Source organism: Sander lucioperca, chromosome 18, assembly GCF_008315115.2.
Source record: "Sander lucioperca isolate FBNREF2018 chromosome 18, SLUC_FBN_1.2, whole genome shotgun sequence".
Taxonomy (NCBI): domain Eukaryota; kingdom Metazoa; phylum Chordata; class Actinopteri; order Perciformes; family Percidae; genus Sander; species Sander lucioperca.
Window position 1 is genome coordinate 8,467,814 of NC_050190.1, and position 27,500 is coordinate 8,495,313.

Genomic DNA, 27,500 nt, shown 5'->3' on the forward strand with positions numbered 1-27,500 from the left:
TCTGTTCCCTGTCAGATACCCGAGTGTGTTTTCTACGGGATGTATGAGAAGATCCTGCTGTTTCGTCATGACCAGATGTCGGAGAACGTGCTGCAGCTGCTGCGCTCGGCCTCTCAGATCCAGGAGGGCGACCTGGTGGAGGCCGTGCTGTCGGGTAAGAGACGCCGGACGGATGCTGACATCACATCATGGAGAGGCTTCAGATTGTTATTGTATATAAATATATTCATAAAGAATTACTTAGTTAGAAGGGAACTTGGTATTTTTTTTTCAACCTGGACCCTATTTTCTCATGATTTTGTATGTAAGTGACTGATGGGAACAACAATCTTTGACATTGGTCAGCCCCAAAATCACTATCACCAAATCCACCAGATTCTATGTAAATAATCACTACTTTTAGCGTGTATAGAGCCAGCATATTTCCACCAGATTCCATGTAAATAATCACTACTTTTAGCGTGTATAGAGCCAGCATATTTCCACCAGACTCCATGTAAATAATCACTACTTTTAGCGTGTATAGAGCCAGCATATCTCCACATGTAAATGGGTGAATTAAGGATTTATTTCAACCAAACCAGAGTGGTGATTGTAGGAACAGTGGAAAGATGAACCAAGACAACTTTTAATAGTTTTCTTTTGTTTCTGTCCACTTTGAATGAAGGGTGTTTTACGATGATAAAAGTGCTGATTATTTACATGGAGTCTGGTGGAGTTTGGTGATGGTGATTTCGGGGCTGTTTCATGTTAAACTAAAAGGATCTTACTCTTTAACTAAAAGGTCTATCTCTGTAGGGATCCACCCCATGATGTTGTCAGACACTTTTAGTGGACGGAAACTGACTGTGCGCAATTGCCAAATAACATTACAATGCAGCTTGTTTCGCCTTGCTTAACATTGGACTAAATTCATAGATTGTTGTTCGATTCAGTCACTTAGACTCAAAAACATAATTGTTGAGATTGAAAATACCAAAATTGCCCTTTCACAAAAACATCTGAGCACTTCTTCCTGTTTCTGTGATTTGAACTGAGTGTTGGTTTTGGTATTTTCGTGGTATTCATTGACAATGATAAAAAATACATAAATGTTGCTGACAGAAGAATAACAAGAACAGAGTGATGACAAGGTTTTTATTATGTGTTGAGGAGTTTGTGAGTGTAAACGAGAGCAGGAGGTTACAGCAATGTGAGACATCTTCACACACTTTCATTCATCCAATGAGGTAAAATCTGACCCGCTGAGCGTTTGACACCTTTACAGAATCAAATACTCGACTCCCTGCAGCTCAGCTTAAAAAAAAAACACACAAAAACACAACTTCACTTTGGATCCAAAGCTGTTTGTGCTTAATTTTTTATTCCCTTTATTTATAGACATTTGGCAGAGTCACTACATGTCACAGCCAGGCATTTTTATATATTATGTTCAGAAGTGTCACCAGTTGGCATATGAGTGGAACAATGCATGTTTTAGGACAGTTTATATCAAACTATTTGGGTGTTTTTTTGCCTGTATGTGGAGTTGTTGACTTTGAGGGGTTGAGACCGATACAAGACCGAGACTTTGAGGGGTTGAGACCGATACAAGACCAAGACTTTGAGGGGTCGAGACCGAGACAAGACCAAGACTTTGAGGGGTTGAGACCGATACAAGACCAAGACTTTGAGGGGTTGAGACCGAGACAAGACCAAAACTTTGAAGGGTTGAGACCGATACAAGACCGAGACTTTGAGGGGTTGAGACCGAGACAAGACCGAGACTTTGAGGGGTTGAGACCGAGACAAGACAGAGACTTTGAAGGGTTGAGTCCGAGACAAAATCGAGACTTTGAGGGGTTGAGTCCGAGACAAAATCGAGACGTTGAGGGGTTGAGATCGAGACTTTGAGGGGTTGAGACCGAGACAAGACCAAAACTTTGAGGGGTTGAGACCGAGACTTTGAGGGGTTGAGTCCAAGACAAGACCGAGACTTTGAGGGGTTGAGTCCGAGCTTTGAAAACATATTTTATGTTGATACCACGTTGTATTTCATTTTGAGATTATTTTCCATCGAATATTGAAGTTAATAAATAAGATTTTTGTCATGGATGGTGTTATATCCATGGTGGTATTGGAATGGGGATTTAATTTTTGCATGTTTTGTTGTGTTGTGCATGATCAAAAAACATCCCTTCCGTGGCCGGGTTGTCTCAGTGGTAGAGCAGGCGCACATATACTGAGAGGTTATGCCTCGACGCTGAGGTCCAGGGTTTGAATCCGACTGGTGACAAATTTTCTCCATGGCGGAAAAAGCCCAAAAAAATGTTTTCCAAAAAAAAAGAAAAAATCCCTTCCCTGGCTTATGTTAAATGTTGTCCTGCTCCTTTAAACCCTCACCTTGCTCCCTTTCCTCCCACCTTCTTCATACTCTCCGGGCCCTATCTTGCACCCAGCGGAGCGCAAAGCCGACGCAAGTGTCTTTGCTAGTTTAAGACCGACGCAGTTGTCAATTTCCCGTCCAGCGCCCACGTCGTTTAAATAGCAAATGCACCTGCACCCATCTGTACGCCCATGGGCGTGCTGGTCTTACAGGGAGGTGTGTTCAGGTGCATTCTGGGCGTGCTGGTCTTACAGGGAGGTGTGTTCAGGTGCATTCTGGGCGTACTAGTCTTACAGGGAGGTGTGTTCAGGTGCATTGTGGGAGTATTGCTATCTTGAGGCAGTGGGAAGTGATCGCGCCATTGACCAACATAACCTGGTCTAAAGTCAATAACGCAGCATTTCATTGTTATTTTAACAGAGCATTAGTAAAATGCTCCTAGGCTCGTGCACAGCGCACACTATGCTTGTTACACACACAGGGACACACAGCAGCACACACACATGCAGAAGATTACAAATAAAAATATTACGGTGCAAATCCGCCATCATAATAGTAATGCTCCAAGGTCCAAACGCGCCTGGCTTTTAAGGGAATGGGAGATGATCTCTGATTGGTTGATTGCATGTTACGCCCCCAAAACACACCTCTGATTAATGAAGACACTAAGTACAACCCTTTAGAACCATGCGCCCGTCGCACGGACCCTTTTTTCCACCATCAAACTAGCAAAAGTGGATTTGGACACGCCCTAAACGCACCTGCACCAGGCGCTTCACGCTGTGCACTTAGATCGTTAAAATAGGGCCTTTACTCTCCCTCTTGATCATGTCCCTCTTCCTCTTCATCTACCCCCTGAACGCTGTACACATAAACATGCGTGACTGTACTGATTTAGAATAGCCTTCACCCTATAATAATATCACATTTCATCTACTGTTGGTTTCCGGTCTTACTGTTTCCCTTGTTTTTATTGTACTTACCATGATTTTATAGTGAAGTGTCTTTGAGTACTTTGACAAGCGCTAAAAAAATAAAATGTATTGATATTATTATTATACTCTACCTTTCCTCCTCCTCTGCTGATGCTCGGTAAAAAACACTTTTTCGAGCAGCTCTCTGTCAGTCTTGGCGACAGCTCGAAGTGCCGAGGAAACAAACAGGAAATTGACAATGAAGCCAAGCGAACTCATTGGTCACAAATAACCTGTTAAGAAAACATCCTGATAATTCCCGAAACACTCATCCAGACAAGTTTTATTGGCTGTGATTCAAGCCAGAGAGCTCTGTTGTTTCCTGCTGTTGTTTTTTTTTCAATCAGCTCACAGTCCACAATACACCCTCGATGATGATGTGATTTCACTGCTCCACTTTACTTTTTCTATGATTCATTGTTTTTATTAAAGTTTGTTATAAAGACAAACACTACAATTCAATAGCAGGCAAATAAAACTAGAAGAACAAATCAAAGGCACATACAAGTATACCCCTGTACATCTATGTATGTACACACATATGCACCACATGTACATTTCCAATACTATATGCAAACATCTAAATTGTGGATATGACTAAAACTTTACTTTATTCTCAAAGCTGCAAGGGGTCAGTCCTATGTTCCCACATCCCAATGGTCCCACAGCCTTATGTTCCCACAGCCCTATGTTCCCACATCCCAATGGTCCCACAGCCCTATGTTCCCACATCCCAATGGTCCCACAGCCTTATGTTCCCACAGCCTTATGTTCCCACAGCCCTATGTTCCCACAGCCCTATGTTCCCACATCCCAATGGTCCCACAGCCTTATGTTCCCACAGCCCTATGTTCCCACAGCCCTATGGTCCCACATCCCAATGGTCCCACATCCCAATGGTCCCACAGCCCTATGGTCCCACAGCCCTATGTTCCCACATCCCAATGGTCCCACAGCCCTATGTTTCCACATCCCAATGGTCCCACAGCCCTATGTTTCCACATCCCAATGGTCCCACAGCCCTATGTTCCCACATCCCAATGGTCCCACAGCCTCGTGTTCCCACATCCCAATGGTCCCACAGCCCTATGTTCCCACATACCAATGCTCCCACAGCCTTATGTTCCCACAGCCCTATGGTCCCACATCCCAATGGTCCCACATCCCAATGGTCCCACAGCCCTATGGTCCCACAGCCCTATGTTCCCACATCCCAATGGTCCCACAGCCCTATGTTTCCACATCCCAATGGTCCCAAAGCCCTATGTTTCCACATCCCAATGGTCCCACAGCCCTATGTTCCCACATCCCAATGGTCCCACAGCCTCGTGTTCCCACATCCCAATGGTCCCACAGCCCTATGTTCCCACATACCAATGCTCCCACAGCCTTATGTTCCCACAGCCCTATGTTCCCACATCCCAATGGTCCCACATCCCAGTGGTCCCACAGCCCTATGTTCCCACATCCCAATGGTCCCACATCCCAGTGGTCCCACATCCCAATGGTCCCACAGCCCTATGTTCCCCCAGCCCTATGTTCCCATATCCCAATGTTCCCACATCCCAATGGTTCCACAGCCCTATATTCCCACGGCCCTATGTTGCCACATTTCTAGGACATTTTCAAAATCAGGTCTTGTATTCCTAGGGTTAGTGGTTAGATTGGCGCACCAGATTTAGCTAAAAGATGCATTCCATCTCTAGTCCATTGCTACTGGATAATAGGTTGGGTGTAATTGGCTACCAAATTTGGAGAAAGGGTGATGAAATCTGATACAAATTTATGAAAAAGGAAATGTGGTAACATAGGGCTTAATTTTGAAAAAAATCTTCGGGGTGTGGGAACATAGGGCTGTAGGAACATAGGGCTGTGGGAACATAGGGCTGTGGGAACATAGCCACGCTCCCACTGTGATATATCTGACTTGGTGCTAAATAATATGCGAGTCCCCAAAAACCAAACAAACATTGATGCCTCTAGTGAGCCAAAACACAGTATGTCATGTGAAGTGTTCACCACGTAATATTTTTACCCCCACACAACCAACTGTTTCCAAGATAACAATCAGTGACAGCTGCTGACCATTCAGGTCTGGTGACCTCCTTGACAATCAGGGTTTTAAAGGTATAAAAGTGGGCAACACATTCTCACTCCCATGGCGTAAAATACAGGCGCTTGGGCAGATGCCTTTGGCATTGTTACTGACGCTAAAAGTCTCCTTTAGCGTCATATCTAAACGCACTTGGTCAGGACTCTTGGGCAGTGTCTCATTCTGCATACTTCCGTCAGTACACTGCTAATGTGCACTGACCACTTGCTGCCGTAGTGTCCACTTTCAATGGTTAGTATCGTCCCAAAAGGAACACTTACGTTAAAACACTTACCGGAAATGACGAGCAGGATGAGCGTGGCGAATGTGACGAATGCGATTTTCCAGCCCGCCAAAAATACGGGCCTTCCTGTATGCAAATGAGTAGCGGTCGGCTCGGCTCGCTGCCTCTCAAAATCTGAGAAATCTTTTAAACTGACCTTTTGTTGATCTGAAATGAAGACAGATTCAGTAACTGCACGGCCTATTTCTCTCTTAAAATGTTTTCAGAAACACGTATCGGTGAACTATTTTAGTAAAATATGAGATCGTATTCCGAATGAGCCGCCATGACAGTCAGCTTGAATTTCTCGAGCAGCCAGACCCACGTGACGCGTTCGTCCAATCAGCTGTCGGTCAAGGGCTCCCTTCCGCTTTGTAGTCAAGATGGCGCCCGTTTAGTGCGTGTAGGGTCTGTCGTTCCACACTGAACTTTTTGACCGTTTTTACGGGGTCATCCTGGTACTTTCAATGCACTAACTTTTTGTGTTATCTACACTATATACTTAACCCTTTTGTGGTGTGAGCATATTTTTGTTACACAGCCAATGTTCCCGTGTCTGGTGGACCCACCACATTATTAGGCTTTTAAATCAATATAGCCATAACAATTTAAATAAAAATACTTAACAGATGTTTACTTTAGCTCAATTACCAATGATATATACGTCATTTATGGTTTATATTTGCCATTTACCCCTGTGAGATCACATTTATGATCATATGATCATTTTCGTTTTTCGTCGGAAAACAAGGAAATTCAATTATAAAAAAGGTTAAAAAAAATAGAAACAAGATTTTTGATCATTATTGGTGCTTATTTCTTAGAACTTAATCAGAACAGGTGAAAGTGCTTGAAATGTAACAATTGTGTAACTTTGTGTGAGAATAGCAGGTGCAGAAAGACAACATAGTTTCATAGCACCTACATGTAAATACACTAAAAAGACCTCATATGTAATAGTTATGTGTATGGGGGGGTGTACCATGTGTAGTCATATGTAATAGTTATGTGTAGGGGGGTGTACCATGTGTAGTCATATGTAATAGTTATGTGTATTGGGGTGTACCGTGTGTAGTCATATGTAATAGTTATGTGTATTGGGGTGTACCGTGTGTAGTCATATGTAATAGTTATGTGTAGGGGGGTGTACCGTGTGTAGTCATATGTAATAGTTATGTGTAGGGGGGTGTACCGTGTGCAGTCATATGTAATAGTTATGTATAGGGGGGGTGTAGGGGGGGTTATGTGTAGGGGGGGTGTACCATGTGTAGTCATATGTAATAGTTATGTATGTGTGGGGGGGGGGGGGTACCGTGTGCAGTCATTGATAATAAGTTATTTTTTATGTTCTTCACAGAAAAAGAGCCAAGGCCAATGAGTTTGAGTTAGAAGAAATAATAAATAGCATAATTTTTCTTTCAGCAAACATTGAAACACCACAAGGGTTAAAACTAAATATTTGAAGTGTGCAAGTAGGCGCTTTGAGACACAACCTTGGTGTCACTTTTTAACGCTCTAGGTTGAGACGTACGTTTAACTGACATGCGGCACAAGAACGGTAGCCAGTTAGCGTTAGGGAAAGATGGTGGGTGGGGTTATAAAAAGTATGTTTCAGTTGAATGTTAGCAGAAACAAAAGTAGAAGTTAGCATTAGAGAAAGCAGTTAAAGTAGTTGTTAGCAGCAGCAAAAATAAACTCTCTCTCAGCTCTGACTTGCTGAGTTTAAAAAACATTAACAGTAAAATATTGTATGATGTTTGAGCAATATTAGGTGCTAATGTTTAGAAGATCCTGCACTTCTTCACAGAGATTTATCAAAGTGTAAACAAACCCCTGCCCTCTGAATGTTGATATATCATAATATACGTAAGCTAAACACAAATGTAGGCCTAATTATTAGTACGCCATGCCCTGCTGGTTTACAGTTTCTCCACCCGCAGTGTTTGTTTGGTGGTTGTGTGTTAACAAGCCAGCAGCAAACGCTGCTTAACGCATTTAATTCCACCACAGAGAACCCACACATAAACACAGCATTTATATTTAGACAAGGACTACCTAGGAAACCCTCACACACACCGAGACACACAAGTCATTTTCTGAAGCATATAATAACAGTTTGGGGAGCTTGTTCAGACTTCCAAACGTATGTTGGCCCTCCAAACAAAAGCCATAAACAATAATTTTAATAAATGAAGGTAATTTCCTGCAGCAGAATGTCTAATCAGAGCCGTATTCTACTGGAGGACCACAGCACAGGGCGAGTGTGTGTTTTTGTGTGTGTGTGTGGAAGAAAAAGGCGAAAGATTTCAGAAATACATGCTGAGAGAGAGAAAAACGAAATCCCAAACTACCCATCATGCCTTGCCAAGCCTGCTGGCCAACAACACAAACACTCGGTCCATCTGCGCCCGTTAAAAGCCTCTCATACCTCCAAAACATTTACAAAATACCCACTAACAACCCATTCATTACTCTTTGTCTCTGTTGTTCTGTTTATCTCCCTCCACTCTTCTCGCTTGAGTCATTCTTGGCAAGTTAAAGTAGCTCTGGTGATATTATATATTTTTCTTCTTGTGCAGAACCAACCTAACCTTGCATGCATCTACATGTTCTAACTATAATGGCATTCGTAGAGCGCAGACCTCAGTCAACAATTCTCTACCACTAAAGATAGCCCATTACACGCTGTTCAATGGTATGAAATGGTACACATTTCCTGTCTCCTAAACATGCTTGGCCTCATTTGAAAGTGTAGTGAACATCATGTGGATGGATACAGTTATATTTGCATCATTTATTAACAATTTCTTTGCTGACATTAGATATTTAAACAGCTAGAAGACTAATTTAGCATTAGTAACATTAGTTTAGTTAGGGCGTTGGTTAACATTAGCTGACGTTAGCTTCTCTGATAATTTGAAAAATAATTTGTGTATCCGCCCCTTGATTCAGATCCGGTCCAAAATATAATGTGTTTTTTCTTAGCCAATGCTACACCCTTTGACCAAGTTTGACAAACAAACCGACCTGAATAAATTACCTCTGACACACACGGACACCAACATCTCTCAGTTTGAGTCTTGACATTTCAACTCCTTTCAGGAGTGCTTACACCAGGGATGTAGTCAAGTCCACCTTTGTCGAGCCCAAGACAAATCCAAGACCAGGACTAGTCGAGACCGAGTCAAGACCAAAGGAGAGACAGTCAAGATCATAGAAAGAAAGGGGCCAAATTAAGCCACAATATTCACTTAATATATAAAATGGAAATGTTCCCATTCTTTAACTTATTACCTCTCCTGAAGAATTCATAGTACAAAATGCTCGCTGAAACTGATTGATACCTGATTGAGGTATATGATGCAGCCAGGCGTATACCAGGCGACCAAACTCGATGCCTGTTCTAGATGGATTTTGAATTAAACTAATGCCTGTTTTCCTAATTTCCCGTTCTCATCAATGTTTTTTATGAAAAAAAAATGTTTTTCAAAATGTATGCGTTTTGTCAAAAGCATATATGCTGGACTCGGTTGAGACAAACTAGAATATTTGGCCAGTCCAACGGCGGAGTCCGAGACAAGTCTGAGTCCGAATACCAACAAGTCCAAATACTACAGCCCTGGCTTACACTGACATTTATGCTGCGTTTCAGGCAACTCGTAACTTGTGTTTTCATAACCTTCTACCGGTGAAAGTGCCCTGGAACAGCAGTCAAACCCGTAACTTACTACTTGTGAACTCGTACCAGATGGTTGTTCTCCCAGTTACAGTTTTTGACGTCACACACACATAAACAACAATGGCGACTCCTGATGATGCTGTACAGACGCCGGTGATTAACGGTGAGAAATAGAAATAAATAGACATAAATAGGCAACGTGAAGTAATTCCGCACATTGTAATCATAACAATACAGATACGATTGTGTACTACTACAGGTTATGTTTATTAAATGAAGCCCAAAATATGTCACCAACTAGAAATCGCTAGTATCAGCTAGCTGCTAGCTAACGTCAACATTAGGTAGCTGCTAGCGAACGCTAGCTAGAAGGGTTTGTCGTGACTTTTCCTGGAACGCTACCAAGTCGTGAGTCATGACTTGAAGTCGTAACTTACGGGCTAAAAATGTCTTTTAATGTGTCAAAATTAATGTGTCTGAAACGCAGCATTACTATCGCAAATTAAATAAATGTTTGCTTGGTTCATTCAGAGTCTACTGAAGGCCAAACCTGACTGAAGTAACTGGTTCTCTGGCTGTTGAATTCACTCGTATCCCAATGTCCTTAAATTTCCCGCAGCTTCGGCCACAGTGGAGGACTTCCAGATCCGTCCACACTGTCTGTTCGTTCACTCGTACCGAGCTCCAGCCTTCTGCGACCACTGTGGAGAGATGCTGTGGGGACTCGTACGGCAGGGACTCAAATGTGAAGGTACGAACTTACTGATGAAGCTTTTGTGGCTCAAAAAGAGAAATTGTTATTTCTTGTTATATTTCTGTGGATATGTGTTGGTGATTCCCAAACAGGGGTACATGTACTTCTGCTAGTGCCAGGAGATACAAGGAAAGATTGTGGAGCAGCTCAACTAATTTGAAAAATAAATACATTATGATTAAATAAAAGAATATATCAGCTGTAACACCTGAACACAGGAATTTAAACAGGTAGCTTAATTACATTAATGGTTATTAATGCATAATCGACTGAAATGGTTAGCTAAAAGTATTTACTAAACAGTTCAAATAGTTAAACTACTGACTAAACAGTCCTAATAGTTAGCTAAAACTACAGACTAAACAGTCCTAATAGTTAGCTTAAAGGTGCACTATGACTTCCTGCATGGTTTCAGCGCGATTTTAATTTTTGTCTTAAATCGTAGGCATCTCTCCTTGATCCGCTAGCTGCCTGCCCCCTGAACACACCGTGAAAAAGCCCGGTCTCGGGAAACAACACAGGGGTCGTAAACGTCAAACAAACACTAGAGGCACAGGCTGTGCACCAAAATACAACAAACCAAGTTCCACCCAATTACAGACAAGATGGTTGGGGGAGGGGGTGGGGGTTAGTGACAGTAATTCCGTTAGTCATGACAGTTAAGGCTCTTATATACTGGACGCAGCCCAGCAGGCGCGTACAAATGTGACGTCATGGGATCGCCGTGACTTTTTATACCCGCGCTGGTGCTCGCGACACTAGTTGCAGTCTTCTCCTGAACAGCGGTGGCGCTAATGAGCAAAGGCTACCGACGTTGCTCTTTCTACGAACTAGAAGAAGAAGAAAAAAGTAAACAACGGCAGAACTGGCAGCAGCATCGCCGTCAATGCTTTGATTTGATGTCCTACTTCGTCGGATCAAGCCTTTCATTCACCATAAAAGCGCTCATCTTAACCAAGTAAGTTTACAAGAGAGACTAGCAGTCACTGTGAGAGTCCTGGCATCCGGTTGGCTGCGAACCCGTTCGGCCTCCCGTTTCCGCTTTGTCGCACGCCGCTGAAAAAAAAAGAGCCGTGTACGACAGCTGGGCGACCTTGGATGCGTCCAGTATAATTCACCTATTATGGAAACATGGGGGGAGGGGCGAGCTTGCTCTGTTTTGTTTGAAATTTGCTTGGAATATCAACAGAAGTGACCATGCAGGAACTCATAGTGCACCTTTAAAGTGAAAGCTTAAAGTAGTAGTAGTAGTAGCATGGTTGCTGACCAAAACAACCTAAATATTGACAGTTCAGTTGTATGAAAAAACAACAATACCCACCTGTTTATACAATGAATACATTTGGAACATACATTGGGAATCAATGAAGGGGTACGTGAGTTTATCTGACAGGACTGTAGGGTTACATCAGCCCAAAAAGATTGGAAACCGCCGTGTTAGACAAATTAACTCCGGTTATTCTACTTCGTTTAAGAATGCTTGATTCTGATTGGCTGGGAGGAGGGCATTAACCCGATTTCGTCTCGGGCGGTAAGCCGTTCACAAGCCGGGCATATCAAACTGTTTATTGCCCTGCCTTGAGGTGATTATCCCTTATGTTTGATGGTTGTTCTCTCTGTCCAGGCTGCGGTCTGAACTATCACAAGCGTTGTGCCTTTAAGATCCCCAATAACTGCAGCGGAGTACGTAGGCGTCGCTCGTCCAATGTTTCCCTGACGGGGGGGCTGATAAACCTGGGGCGCCCCCTCTCTGCTGAGCCCTCACCGCCCCACTACACCGACGAGGCTTTACTGGTCAGTCGATAATAAGTAAGATAAGATCTGTCAATGTTTTTTCTTTCATTAAAACATTTGATCTAACTTTCTTTCTTTCTTTTGTTCCCTCTCATTGTCCAGTCTCCAGTGAGTCCCAGCATGGAGGTCAGTTGCACCGCTGTTATCCATAAAAACTAGGGATGCACCGAATCCAGATTTTTGGGGTTCGGCCGAATACCGAATCCACTGGTTAAGATTTTGCCGAAACCGAATACCGAATCCTCCTCCCATCCTCAGTCCATGAACACAGTAAACACATTAATGAAGTAAACAGTGACTGTCCTTCCTTTGCCGTACCTGAAGTTGCTGCATTTTGGCTGCTGTCTGTAGATTCCTTCATGCACAACTCGTATTCTTTTGGATGTTTCATAACAAACGTTGTAACAGCGGTGATATTGTGTATAGTTTAAGGTCCTCGCCACCACGAGACAAATCAGCATTGGCAAATTGAACATGTAGCTGGACTAGAATGGCCTTCTTCACCCACGCACCTACGCTCCACCTACGTAATCAACGGCGCCGTCATTACGTCGACCAGCGCAGTGCACGTAGTGCAAGCGTAGGGTTCAGTTCGGTGGGAAAAAATCCTAAGGTTCGGCAGAAACCCAACATCGTCAAAAAGCCCAATATTCAGCTGAATCCGAAGCCGAATCCTGGATTCGGTGCATTCCTAATAAAAACACTGTAATAATCTCTGAGGAACTGTACTTGCATTAATAATTATGTTTAGCATTTATGCTTCTAATTAATTAACAGAGTACACAGGATTTTAAATCAGAGTCCAATGTTTGTTTTGAAAAATCTCAGCAGCAGCACAATTGATATTCACATTATATTTACATATCACATTAGATGTAGATCTCGCTGGCGCGGCAGGATTTTTTAATTTTTTTCAGAGGTGGAAACAGGAAGCATGGATGAGTTCGAGGGTAACCGGATGCCAGGACTCTCAGAGTGACTGCAAGTCTCTCTTCTAAAGTTACTGGGTTAAGATGAGTTCTTTTAAGGTGAATGAAAGGCTTGATCCGACGAAGTAGGATATCGAATCAAATCGAAATTCTTCTTCTAGTTCGTAGAAATAGCAAAGTTGGCAGCCTTTGCTCATTAGCGACACCTCTGTTAAGGAAAAGACTGCAACTAGTGTCACGACCACCACACGGAAGTATAAATGGTTACAGTGCTCCCATGACGTCACATTGGCGTGCGACAGGTCGGCTGCGGCGAGTATACCGCACGTTTAAGGCCCCTTTCCCCTGCATGCAGCTGCTTGGCCTCCCTAAATCTGTAGAGACACAGAGTTGAAGCATTACTTTGCCTGGAAATGTTATGAGGTTATGTTGGACACTGACCTGAATGAAACCTGGGGAATCACCATAATGCTGGTTATGATTATTACCATTTTTACATAACTATGCTTCAAAATCCTTACACTTATTTAACAGAGTAGAACTAAAGAGATAAGAGACATCTTTTTCACTGTACAGTAGTGATTTGGGCTTAAAGGTGCTCTAAGCAATGTCATGCATTTTTTTAGGCTACAACATTTTTTGTCACATACAGCAAACATCTCCTCACTATCTGCTAGCTGCCTGTCCCCTGAACACACTGTAAAAAACATCTCTTCACTATCTACTAGCTGCCTGTCCCCTGAACACACTGTAAAAAAAAACGCAGTCTCTGTAGACAGTCCAGGCTCCACAAACGGCAACAAAAACAAACTGCGCCAACCTGCACCACCAAACATAACAAACCAGTCAATAAACGACAAGAAGGAGTTGGTTGAGCCATCACAGCAGCAGCGTTAGCACGTAGGCTACTTCCACAAGGGGAAGGGGACCATTATTGTATTAGGAGAATGAGGAGGAGGGAGGGGCGAGCTAGCTTCCATTTAGTTTGACAATACTTCGAACGTCAACAAGAAGTGACGTCACCCAACATCGCTTAGAGCACCTTTAAGGTTTGTGGACAATTTTAAGTAGAAATGTTATTGGAAAACATTTACTGGAACATAGTCTTAGTATCCGTAATAATGCAAGTTGCTTGTAAATTACACAAATCCACCATCCTGCTCTCACTTTTCGTAGCAGAAGAACCAATTAGATCACTTCTCGGGTCGAGAGCGGCGCTCCAGCTCCCAGTCATACGTCGGCCGTCCCATCGAGCTGGACAAGATCTTACTGTCGAAGGTTAAAGTTCCTCACACCTTCCTGATCCACTCGTACACCCGGCCCACCGTCTGCCAGCACTGCAAGAAGCTGCTGAAAGGCCTCTTCAGACAGGGCCTGCAGTGTAAAGGTGAGCATTGTTTGTTTTTTTTTACCAAAAAGGTGTCAAATGTTGGACTCTAGCCTGCTATGCCCTAATGGCTGCTTTCCTTCCTTCTTCCTCCCTCAGATTGTAAATTTAACTGCCATAAACGATGTGCTCCTAAAGTGCCAAACAACTGTCTGGGAGAAGTTTCCAGAAATGGAGGCAAGTTTCAAAACACACAGACACACACACACACACACACACACACACACACACATAGTGTGTCTCACTATCTTTGTGGGGACCCGTTATTGACATAATGCATTCCCTAGCCCCTTACCCTAACCTTAACCATCACAACTAAATGCCTAACCTTAACCCTTACCCTCACCCTAACCATAACCTAATTCTAACCCTAATCCTAAAACCAAGTCTTAACCCTCAAACAGACCTTTAAACTTGTGGGGTCCAGCATTTTGGCCCCACAAAGCTGTCGGGACCCCACAGGTATACTGTATTCCCTGGTTTTTGGACCCCAATAATATAGTTAAACAAGAGCACACACGCACACACACGCACACACACACACACACACACGCACACACACACACACACAGACACACACACACACACACACACACACACGCACACATATGCTTCAACCAAATGTTAATGTCCTCACTGTGATGGTTTCCAACGTTGGTCCTCACATCTACAGAAAAACGAACACAAACTTCAGATCCAGGTGTGTGTTTGTTTCGTAGAGCTCCTGAGCCCGGGGGCGGAGTCAGACGTCGCCATGGTGGAGGGTTGCCTCGACGACCACGATGTAGACAGAGGTGGCGGCATGTTGGACGACATGGACGAAGCGCTGACATCAGAGGGGGGTCTCCTGCTGGAGGCGGGGCACAGTGACCCTGACATGCACGACCCCGACCTGGACGAGTCCAACCGGGCCATCAGGTACAGAAACACACACACACACACACACACACACACACACACACACACACACACACACACACATTCCTGTATGGGCATCAAAGTGAGGACCGGATATAACTACTATGGAAGTGAGGACCACCCTTTCTGCTACACTTACAGACAAAATAATGCTACATTTAAACACTAGATGTCTCCCTGACTCAGTTTTCCACCTCAGATTATTTTTAAAACTAAGTATAAGAACCGTCATTCTACCATTGAAGTGAGGACCGTTTCTAGGGGGCGCTATTGGGTTCAGTTCTGGCTAGACTATTTTAACTACCTTCTTTCTTTTGCTTGCAGTTATTCTTTGCTACCATTTTATGTTTTAAGAACAGACAAATAATGTAGTAATATATCAACTGGAGAGTCTTTGAAGAGTTACAGTTTGAGGTTCATATACAGCAGCAGAATATATACACAAATGATGTGACCATTGAACAGACTACTGCACAAAAGCACAGATGAATTTCTGAACTAAAGTAAAGCAATAAAAAACAATAAGTGTTAACTCTTAGTTATCAGAACATTTATTTCAGTTTGTTCAAACATCAACTTTGAGAATTTGCTGCTTTCTTTCTCACTTGTGATAATAAACTTGTCACAACAACTGTCATTTGAACAAAATATACCTGAAGACAACCTTAAACTTTGTTTTAGGTGTTTTTCAATATGTTCTGACATTTTATAAAAACAAACCTAAGAAAATATTTGTGCAATTAATAGATAAATGTGCCTTATTTCTATGTTTTGAAACACCACTTCAACACTACTGCACATCAAAAGAACTGCAGCAGACATCAACTAGAACACAACATTATATTGCACAATAAAGATCTTCAAAAGTGAAGCTGCCGTGTAGCACACCTCCGGTTTAATGTGACATTTGTGTTGTACACAAATTCTTTACATCCTTCCAGGATCTTTGACACAAGGCTTCCTCTTCTTTTATGCATCGCATGCAGTGTTCTTTACCTGGAACGCGGCGCTCTGCCATAAACTTTGCCATGTGTTTGTATACCGCACTCCTCTCTGCTTCACTCCACGGTCTCTTCACCTTTAATATGGCTGGCACTAAAAATGACAGAAAAGACAATGTAGATTGTGTAACCTTAAATACATACTGTACATCTCAGTGTAGATTCCTTGACTCTGCTCATGCACGCCTTGCAAGCGGTCACAGAAAGCATGTAATCAGAGCTTTGAAGTTAAGTCTAGACAGTAAGTATTTGGACATGTATACAATTTTGTTCTTCAGTACATTCAATTTTAAATAGAAAAATGGATAGTACATTAAAATGCTTATTTCAGGTTTATTTAGAGTAGGCTTACAAGCTGGTACATCAGGGAGCACATATCGTTTGACTGAAAAATCATTTGTATGGTTATGAAAACCCCCTTTATGACTCTACAGCAAGTTCAGAATGCTCTCTAGGATGAAAGCGTACATGTTTCTTTGTCAAACTTTATTTGTGTTGAAGAACACAAAAAGTCCAACTGTCCAAATACTTGTGGTCTGGACTGTATATATCTTTTTTTGTCCAGTTTTAAAGAACTTACCCATTGCTTCCACTGTCTTGGTCTTTTTACATCTTTTCTTCTTCTGTGAGGGCCTCTTCACCAAGCTTTTTCCTGGACTCTGATATACAACAGTAACAGACAAACATTGGCATTGTTAGTTAGTGAAATCTCAGGTATAATGTAGGGCTGAAACGATTACTCGAATAATTTGATTACAAAAAAGCTTCGAGGCAAATTCTCTGCCTCGACTGCCTATGACTAGATAGATGGAGTGACCTATCTTTCCTACTATATAGCCTTTGTTCTCGCTCAGATTCGCTGGAGTGATCTATCTTTTCAACTACATAGTCTTTGTATGACGGACCTGCCTTCCCATTGGTTGAAAGACGTCAACACAATCTCGCAAAGCATCATGGGAGAATTATGCTAGACTGTAGCACGGAGCTAGCGGCAGTAATGACCGAAAACGTGATAAATTATGGACATCAAGTGGATAAATCTAGGATGTAAGAGTTTGGATTTATTGCTCAACAACTCAGAAAAAAGGCACAACTTCCAGGCTGGATAGAAAAACTCCTCTGAAGGCTAAAAAGACACCAAAGACACCCGTGATGGCTAACTCCTTAGCTTTTAGCAGGAAAAATCGGTAAGAAGCTACATTTTATAACAGTTGTGTAACTGCTATAATCATCTTATGCTTTGTATGTGGGCTTAATTGAATCATAAGCTTTCAATTGTTGTCGCATGGCTGTATATTTTGAAGATTAATGCTTTATAAAAACGTTCGTGAATGGAGGTTACAGCGACGCCACAGCCACACAGTGTGCCGTCCACGGTACAGTGATCCTTGAGAGGTTAAGGCAAAATCATTTTTTTATCCGATTACTCGATTAATCGATGAAATAATCGCTAGAATATTCGATTACAAAATAATCGTTAGCTGCAGCCCTAGTATAATGCATATTCAGGGTTCATGTGTATTTAAATGCTGACAGTAAAACATAACTACCACAATCTGACAGTTGGCTGCTAGCACTTATATTTCAAGAGGTCAAAACTGTAAGCAGCAATGTGCACTAGAATATTATATTACTATTATACTATAATTTGTCAAAACGCAGGAGTTTTTGTAAATTTCATAATTAACACCATTTAACTCACCATCTACACCTGAACTCACATCTTCACTGAGGGGCTCCAGTCTCCTTTTGGGGACAAGAGGTCAGAACCTCCATCTGAAAAACAAGAGCAAGCTAAAAGTGACACCTCATCCTATGCAGCGTCTGAAAGAAAGACCCAGTAAAAGCATTTTAAAGAACTTACCCATTGCTTCCACTGTCGTAGACTTTTTACGTCTTTTCTTCTTCTGTGAGGGCCTCTTCACCAAGCTTTTTCCTGGACTCTGATCTACAACAGTAACAGACAAACATTGGCACCCGTTAGTTAGTGAAATCTCAGGTATAATGGATATTCAGGGTTCATGTGTATTTAAATGCTGACAGTAAAACATAAAATCAAAAATCAATAAAAAAAACAAAGTGAAAAAAAAACATAACTACCACAATCTGATAGTTGGCTGCTAGCACTTACAGTATATTTCTGAGGTCAAAACTGTAAGCAGCAATGTGTACTAGAATATTACAAAATAGTTCTTCCTCACAACTGGATCACCATTGGACAATAATTTAACTACCATTTATATATATATTATATATTTACTGTGATACCCATCTCAAAAGTGTAACAAATTGTAAAGAAACAAAAGGATGAAATGATGACAAGTAATATAATTCATGCACATGATATTAAAGGACAATTCCGGCACAAAATTAACCTAGGGTTTAATAACATATGTGTACCTAGTCAAACCGTTCTCTGGGATATGTTTTCATGCTAATCTAATATGTCTCTTACAGTCCTGACCAGTCGAACCACGAACACTGTGTTTGAGCTATGTTACTGGTTGCACAGCATTCGTCGTTCGACTGTTCATGACTGTTTTCCAAGATGGCGCCCGCATGTAAACATGAACGCTACTGTCTTTATAATCTCTTTTTAATAAACTGTCTGTACACTTACAAAGTTCTCAATGCTTTGGTTTACATGTAAGGACCCTCATTATGCTACCGTTGAAGTGTGGTGCTGTTTTGAGCCCAGTTCGTAGTATAAAATAGTGATTTACCTTGTGCTCTAAAAGGTAGCGTTAGCAGCTAACCACTGGTTTGCAGTAGCTTGTTTAAAGCTAGAAACGCATTCAATTGACATGAAAACATATCCCTGAGAATGGTCGACTCAGTACACGTGTTATTAACCCCTAGGTTAATTTTGCCCCGGAATTGTCCTTTAAGTAGTACTCTACTAAGTTTGAAAAAAAGCTAGCAGGGTCCTTTGTAAAAAGGCAGGAGTTTTTGTGAATTTCATAATAAACGTTATTTAACTCACCATCTATATTTAAACTCCCCTCGTCACTGCAGGAATCCAGTCTCTTTTTGGGGGACAAGAGGTCAGAAACTCCATCTGAAAAACAAGAGCAAGCTAAAAGTGACACCTCATCCTATGCAGTGTATGAAAGAAAGACCCAGTAAAAGCATTTTAAAGCACTTACCCATTGCTTCCACTGTCGTGGACTTTTTACGTCTTTTCTTCTTCTGTGAGGGCCTCTTCACCAAGCTTTTTCCTGGACTCTGATCTACAACAGTAACAGACAAACATTGGCACCCGTTAGTTAGAAGTGTGTAGTGACATTTCATCCACATTCCTCTCAGTAAAGTTGATTAGATTCTCACAATCATCATGTTTGATTCATTTTCGTTCTGTCACTAACATCTGTTGATCCTGCCATTTCTCTTGAGCATCAGTTGGTCCCCAGTGTGTTATTTTTGTAAATTTAACCAACCAATCCACTCTCTGCCTGAGCACCTACTCCATAGTTTGAAGTTTCCCAGAGTATATCTCTAGTACCAGCACAGTAGCCCTAGTCATTTGCCAGGTCTTTTATTGTGCCTCCAAACCGTACCGTCTAAGTCCTATGACCTGTATTTGCCTGTCTGCCTTTGTGATGTTGACCACTGTTAGTTTTTTAGTCCGTGCCCTGGCTTTCTAAACCCTTCTGGTTTGCCTCAACACTGCTAATTTATTGGCAACCTGCATTCTGCCTGCTGATGATACAATCACACTTTTTACTAAACTACTCCTGTTGGTGGTTTGTAATCAATGTCACATGTTAACCTTAAGCATGACTGATCAATGATGATATGGTGAACAGTGCTGTAATATATACATAATTTGTAACTGATGGGTTGAAGTATGAAAAACCGCCAGTAGGGTAACTTTAACAAAAGGAATTCTGTAAACTTTCATTTTTCACTGCACGATGAACTTAGATCACAAATGTCAAACTCAAGGCCCACAGGCCAAATCTGGCCCTTTGCAAAGTTTGATCTGGCCCCCATATCATTTTAGATTCACAATCGATTTTGGACTGACTAGTTATTGTCACTTTTTACAAAGTTTTGGGCATTTTTTTCAACGTTTTTGACCCCTTTTCCGTCGTTTTTGGCATTTTCTTTGACATTTTGTCAACCAAACTGTGAGATGTTTGACTTTTTCGATGACATAAATCAATACATGTCTGGCCCTTGGTGTGATCCTCATTTTCAAGTGTGGCCCTTAAGCCTGGTTCACACGGGATGATTTTAAAATTGTCGGCCGATTTTCCAATCCTGAGAGACCCACACACGGCGATAAAAAATCACGGTCTAACAGTTTTGGTCGTACAGTGTGTGGTGCGCAGCACACGGCAAAATTAACACATCACACACGAACTGATCTGACTCCCGAGCATTCCCAGGTCAGACGGGAAATCTCGCAAAATCCCTCGAGATCAAACGTGACTTCAGAGTAAACAATCATGGCGGACGAAGAGGATGCAGTGGCGATAGTTTGTAGTTTGTTTTTAACCGAAAAAAAACGTTATCAAAAGAAAAGGCGATGGTCAATGAAGTGGAGACAACGCGAGCATGGACTATACTTGCTCTACTTATCTCCGACGTCCACCGGACTTTCTGGTGCGCCGTGCCGCCGGCTGTTTTGATTTTGTTTCCCGGTGCTTTCCTCGCCGCCTCGTCACCTCTCTTTCTGATTGGCTACACGCCACAGTCCACAGGCTGCGTGCTCGTTTGTCCCCGGGGGACACCACACAGGAGGAGAAATCGGGCCAAAACAATCCAACATGTTGGATATCCCCGATTTGAGATGGGAGCGGTCCCGACGTCCTTCCGAGCAGACGAGAGCAGTCTTAACACACCACACAGCGCAGGAACATCTGATCAGATTATTTTACCATAATCAGAGCATCCTTAAGATTGTCGGAAGGGGTGAATCGGGGCTAAAATCAGCCTAATTATCCTGCCGTGTGAACCAGGCTTTAGGGAAGTTGAGTTTGACACCGCTGACTTAAATAATAAATGCCATTTAACTCACCATATACATCTGAACCACCATCCTCACTGCAGGTCTCCAGTCTCTCATTGGGCGAGAGGAGATCAGAACCTCCATCTGAAAAACAAGAGCAGGCAAAAAGTGACACCTCATCCCATGCAGTGTATGAGAGGATGACCTAGTGAAAGCATGCAACTGTATCTGCAAAGAAGATTAAAATGATACATGAAAGTTTACAACAGTGGGTATGCACTGGTGTCACTTTAAGTCACACTAGCCTCTTACAACCACTGAGTAGCCTGACAATGACAAACCCATTATTGCTACAATGATTGTGGCGCCTGTTAAAATATCTAAAACATTGTTGATTTCTGTTTTAAAGAGCAATAAAATAACTCTGAAATACATAGCTCAACTGTTTTGTGCCTGTATATGTATGTACATTACGTTTGAACCGGAGGGCACAGAGCACAATTCCTCCTTTCAAAATATCAAGTCACATAAAAGGAATTAATGTTCCCAACCCACTGCATGGCTTGTAGACAGTCACAGAGAGCGTTTAATGGTAGCTTTAGAAGTATATACCTTTTTTGCCCAGTTTTAAAGAACTTACCCATTGCTTCCACTGTCTTGGACAATTTACATCTTTTCTTCTTCTGTGAGGGCCTCCTCACCAAGCTTGTTCCTGGACTCTGATATACAACAGTAACAGACAAACATTGGCACCCGTTAGTGAAATCTCAGGTATAATGGATATTCAGGGTTCATGTGTGTTTAAATGCTGACAGTAAAACATAACTACCACAATCTGACAGTTGGCTGCTAGCACTTATATTTCAAGAGGTCAAAACTGTAAGCAGCAGTGTGCACTACAATATTACATTATATTACTATTATATTATACTATAATTTTTGGCAAAAGGCAGGAGTTTTTGTAATAATAAACGTCATTTAACTCACCATCTACATCTGAACTCCCATCTTCACTGAGGGGCTCCAGTCTCCTTTTGGGGGACAAGAGGTCAGAACCTCCATCTGAAAAACAAAAGCAAGCAAAAAGTGACACCTCATCCTATGCAGTGTATGAAAGAAAGACCCAGTAAAAGCATTTAACTGTATCTGCAAAGGCGATTAAAATGATTGATACATGAGTTTACACCAGTGGGTATGTACTGGTGTCACTTTTCAGGTCAGTGTTTATACACACACATATGATCAAATTCAACTGTTCTTTCCTGTAAAGTCTAATATGATGCCTGTAATCAGTTTTTGTTGACACTGTCATGGAGGTGGTAATTCAATCCTGTGTATTAGCACTGCGGTCATAGTTAGAGATAATGTACTGAACTGCGTTACATTTAGAGGTATTCCTAACATTCTGACCACCTCATTTATGTAAATATGGAGGACAAAAAATAGAAACACCTTTTTGATATAATTGAGTCCACTACAACACCACCTTTAATTATAACTTCAATAATAAGCATGTGAATTGACATATTTATGAATTTGTCAAAATAAATTAAGGTAGACATTATGGCAGGGCTGTTGTGTTGGACTGCAGTAGACTGTACAGGTGCAAGTAATAAAGGTGGATACTGAGTGTAGATTAGGGCAGCAACCAACAATTATTTTCATTATTGATTCATCTGTCCCTTATTGTCAGAAAATAGTGGAAGATTTGAATTATAACACAAAGATATTCATTTTAAAATTATATAAAAGAGAGTAATTCTCACATTTGAGAGTGTAGAACTAAAAAAGGTACAACTAACAAATAAATTGTTGGTTAGAAATTAAAGATTAATTAGTCTAATTGAAATAATAGTACAAATAAATAACTATTGCAGCTCTAATATAAACGGGTTTAAAATGCACTGCGTTTTTTACTTTTAAAAACATACCTTCATCCACCTCGTTAACTCGTTTCCTTTTTCTCTGTGGGACACTCTCAGAAGTCGACGTGGGACTTTTACCTATGAAAGATAACCATGGTCAGATATTAGTGCTCTGTATTCAAAAATCCTAGTACAACGACTTATGTTAATTAAAAGAGAGTTTGTACAAATACTACTCTAGATCTACTCATGTACCTGAACTGATAACGGCATAACTAGAGTATATTTACAGTTATAATTTTGTCATGCCACTTATAGAACATCTACCCCAATGTCTTATAAAGCTAATAATGGTGTCCGATTTCAATTTAATGCCTTTTTGTGAACATGAAGGGTCTCCTTAGGAGGAGCTGCTAGCTAGGCTATGTGTCCCATTTAATCCTATGGGAAAAGATCGTTGCTACACTTTCTGCATAACTTTCGTATATTTACAGTTTGAATTTTGTCATGCCACTTATAGAACATCTACCCAAATGTCTTTTAAAGCTAACTATGGTGTCCGATTTCAATTTAATGCATTTTTGTGAACATTAGAAGTTTCGTTAGCTTCGTTAGCTAGCTAGCTAGCTAGCTAGCTGCTACTGTCCCTTCAGTGCTAGCTTTGTGTAGAGATCACGGCTAGTTAGCTCCAATTTCGGCATAACTAGTATAGTTACAGTTTGAATTTCGTCACACCACTTATATAACATCTACCCAAGGTCTTATAAAGCTAATAATGGTGTCCGATTTCAATTTAATGCATTTTTGTGAACATGAAGGGTCTCCTTAGGAGGAGCTGCTAGCTAGGCTATGTGTCCCATTTAATCCTATGGGAAAAGATCGTTGCTACACTTTCTGCATAACTTTCGTATATTTACAGTTTGAATTTTGTCATGCCACTTACAGAACATCTACCCCAATGTCTTTTAAAGCTAACTATGGTGTCCGATTTCAATTTAATGCATTTTTGTGAACATTAGGAGTTTCGTTAGCTAGCTAGCTAGCTAGCTGCTACTGTCCCTTCAGTCCTAGCTTTGTGTGGAGATCGCGGCTAGTTAGCTCCAATTTCGGCATAACTAGAGTATATTTACAGTTTGAATTTCGTCATGCCACTTATATAACATCTACCCACGGTCTTATAAAGCTAACTATGGTGTCCGATTTCAATGTAATGCTTTTTTGTGAACATTAGGGGTTTGGTTTCAGAGGTCTAAGAGGAGGCTAGCTAGCTCTCATTGATAGAGCTCCATCCAGCCGCAGCTCTATCAATGAGACTCACGGACAAGAGGCGTTTATTTCCCCGATCGTTTGTTTAAATAACTCAACACACATATCCATTATAAGATTAACTAGAACCTGTGGTGAGAGATTGCGGGTGTAACAAGCTCGCTGACCACGCTCTCAATCACACACAGCGGCCATTTAGCAGGAAGAGAGGAGCTGCAGGCCCTGGAGCTCTGTCAGGGCAGCGGCGTTTGGTAGTCCATTAACCCAAAAAACGGTGACTTTGCGCGGGTATGGAGTGCCGTGGGCTGCCAGCCGTGACAGAGCTACGTCTACCTCCCAGCAGGCCGGGGTCTGTGAAGGAAGGCAGGCCGGGCGGCGAGGCAGCAACACAGGCAGCTCCGGCCGCTTAACTCCCGACACACAGTCGGACAAAATTTGCAATTAGCCATCAATTTTTCGTAAAACGGCCCATATTTGACCTCTACATAGTTGATTTCTCGCATAAAAAGTCTCAGAAGTGAATTTAGTGGTAAAACAGCAGATGAACAATGTATACAATTTCTGAGATCTGCACGACCTATTCAAAGACTAACTGTGCTGAAATAATTTTGCACAACCCACATTAACTGACGTGTGGAAGCTAAAAATAAGAGTTGATAAAATCTTACCTGCACAGAAACAGTTTAAAAGTCGTCTTTTCCTTAGTTGATTCGCTCCTTCTGAAAGTGTATGGCTGTAGCCTGGAGACCTCCTGTCTCACGCTCCTCCTGTCTCATGCTCAGCTCTGAGCTTCAGCTCCACTCTGCAGGTGGGGGAAGGGCAGCTTTCTGTGAGAGCAGGTCACCTGCAGGTCACCTGCTCTCTGCAGTGTGTATGGCAGAGAGCGGGGGGCGGCCCCTCCCCCTGATGGGCCATTAATTAAATGTGAGCTGCAGCAGAGGAGAGAACCTCACAATATTCACCTCTGACTCTCAGGCCTGTTTTACAGTCTGCAGGGTTGGAAATCACACAAGATTCACAACTATCACTGCAAAATATGAAATTTAACATTAAAGTTTTGCTCTTAAAAGTAAAGTTTAACCATATATATTATTGTATGTATATCAGTGGTTGAAGAAGTACTCAGACCTTTTACTTAAGTAAAATAGTAATATCTCATTGTATAAATTGTTACAAGTAAATATCCATACTTTCCTCAGTATAAAAGTATTAACACTGAATATGCTTAAAGTCTGAAAAGTATTCACAATGCAACATGGCAAATTTCAGAATAATTATGTTATTGGATTATAATTATTGAAGGATCAATTTGATCTCTTTAATGTTGCAACTGGTAAAGGTGGACTTCATTTTATAAACTTTACATGGGGCTGAGCTTAATTGTCCCTTGGCGTAATCTATACTAGTATATCATCATTTATTCACTGATTATAGTAAATAAAGATATATCCCTTATAATTGTTGTGGAGTTTAAGCACAAAGTACCGGAATGGTAATTACTTCAAAACTGTACTTAAGCAGAATACATGAGTAAATGTATGGTTATTTTCCATCACTAAACACACAGGGGCCAAACCTTAGAAAATATCTTTCAATATACAATGGTCCAGTTCAGTGCTGCAGCTTAAAAGTGGCCATAGTTAAATGGCCGTAGTTAGTTACATACAGTACATAAGGATGAATGAACAGCTTGTAGTTTGTATGTCTAACCCATGTTTCATCCTTTTAATTTAAATGTTATATTTCTCTCTGTTCACTGTCTATTTATCAATTTAGTTCCACTTTTCACCTTATTGGAACTTGAAGATTTGTCTTTTTAATTTCTCCATATTCAACACATGCTGATCCTCAGTGTTATAGGTTTGAGTTGTTAATTACTTGTGTTAAATTGCTGTTGATGATTAGTATGCAGCAACAACACAACATATGGTGTTATTTTTTATAGTGTTCTTTATTTCCTCAGCTTTGAACTGAATTGAAATTAATCAGGGTTCATTTGTCCATGGCAAGGATCCTAAGGTCCATTACATGTGCTCACTGATTTACTAGTTTGTAAGCTAATGAAAAGTCAGCTAAAAGCAAAGTAATGTGGATGTAAATTAAAGTGTATAGCTGCAGCCTGGAGACCTCCTGTCTCATGCTGCTCCTGTCTCATGCCTCAGCTCTGAGCTTCAGCTCCACTCTGTAGGTGGGGAAGGGCTTTCTGTGAGTGCAGGTCACCTGCAGGTCACCTCTGCAGTGTGTATGGCAGAGAGCGGGGGGGCGGCCCCTCCTCCTGATGGGCCATTAATTAAGTGTGAGCTGCAGCAGAGGAGAGAACCAACAATATTCTGCTGTTCACCTCTGACTCTCAGGCCTGTTTTACAGGTTGCAGGGTTGGAAATCACAAGATTCACAACTATCACTGCAGTTCTACTGTAGTACTACTTCAAAATAAACAGCAACACTGAATGATAAAGCTGTGGAGGAGGCTCAGTGTCTGCACAGGATGTGAGAGGGAGGCCTGCTAGTCTGTCCCACTCAGTTACCTCACCAGGAACACCATACAGGACACTATAATAATTAATAACTAACTATAATTCTAACTAATAATAATTCTCTGTGGAGGCAAACATACCAGCCATTGGCTGTCCAAAGTGATGCCACAATTAACTGTTCAAATACAGGAGCTGCCACTTGCTTCAGTAGCCCCTGACCATCAGACCTATTGAGACGTTGTACTTTACTGTACTGTATCTCTGCCCTGTAGGTGCTGGGAGAAATGAAGCTGCATATTCAACATGCATTTTAATAGTGTTAACTGATAAATTTATAAAAGTATTTTTTAAAACACAGTAGCAATACAATATTGTGCTCACTTTGCTATGTGAGCTCTGTTGTGCTACAGTGCTGTCTCCATGCATTCATATAATGTGAGCAGGGACAGCAAACAGTTTGGGGTCAACTGAGGCAAAGGTAGTCATTTTCTGTAAGGATAAATAATATGTCTATTCTTACTCTTTTGTCACTGTACCCTACAGGAGGGTGCATCAATCATATCTCAAATTCTATTAACTTAAGTTGTGCAAGTGTAGAAGAACAATAGCTAATTGAACTATGGAAGAAAATGAGATGTACTTCAACTCTTTACTCTGCAGATATAATAAGGCTGTATATTTTTGATTAACGCATTTAGTACCAGATATACCAGACTAAGAGTCTACAGCAGCTCTATGAGGCTGTACTATGACAGGTAGAGC

At 41.5% G+C, this 27,500-nt stretch overlaps 1 protein-coding gene and 2 long non-coding RNA genes across 5 annotated transcripts in view; 1 reads left to right on the forward strand and 2 right to left on the reverse strand.

Moving 5' to 3' along the window:
- prkd1 (protein kinase D1) overlaps window positions 1-27,500 on the forward strand; it is a 94,088-nt gene that overhangs the window by 25,962 nt on the left and 40,626 nt on the right. For 2 of the 3 annotated variants that reach the window (XM_035994839.1, XM_035994841.1), the window contains exons 2-8: window positions 16-154; window positions 10,013-10,144; window positions 11,772-11,941; window positions 12,044-12,067; window positions 14,047-14,257; window positions 14,357-14,434; window positions 14,977-15,175. In XM_035994839.1, the coding sequence (XP_035850732.1) occupies window positions 16-154; window positions 10,013-10,144; window positions 11,772-11,941; window positions 12,044-12,067; window positions 14,047-14,257; window positions 14,357-14,434; window positions 14,977-15,175 (953 nt within the window). The remainder of the gene's footprint in view (window positions 1-15; window positions 155-10,012; window positions 10,145-11,771; window positions 11,942-12,043; window positions 12,068-14,046; window positions 14,258-14,356; window positions 14,435-14,976; window positions 15,176-27,500) is intronic. The other variant, XM_035994840.1, reaches the window with a different exon arrangement.
- On the reverse strand, window positions 15,704-16,839 carry LOC118493762. The gene is made up of 2 exons (XR_004895761.1): window positions 16,757-16,839; window positions 15,704-16,270 (listed from the first exon to the last, which is right to left on the reverse strand). It is a non-coding gene; the product is annotated as an uncharacterized LOC118493762 (long non-coding RNA).
- LOC116067373 lies at window positions 18,043-23,254 on the reverse strand. Its single transcript, XR_004109188.2, has 5 exons — window positions 23,062-23,254; window positions 22,118-22,192; window positions 19,323-19,406; window positions 19,160-19,234; window positions 18,043-18,124 (listed from the first exon to the last, which is right to left on the reverse strand). It is a non-coding gene; the product is annotated as an uncharacterized LOC116067373 (long non-coding RNA).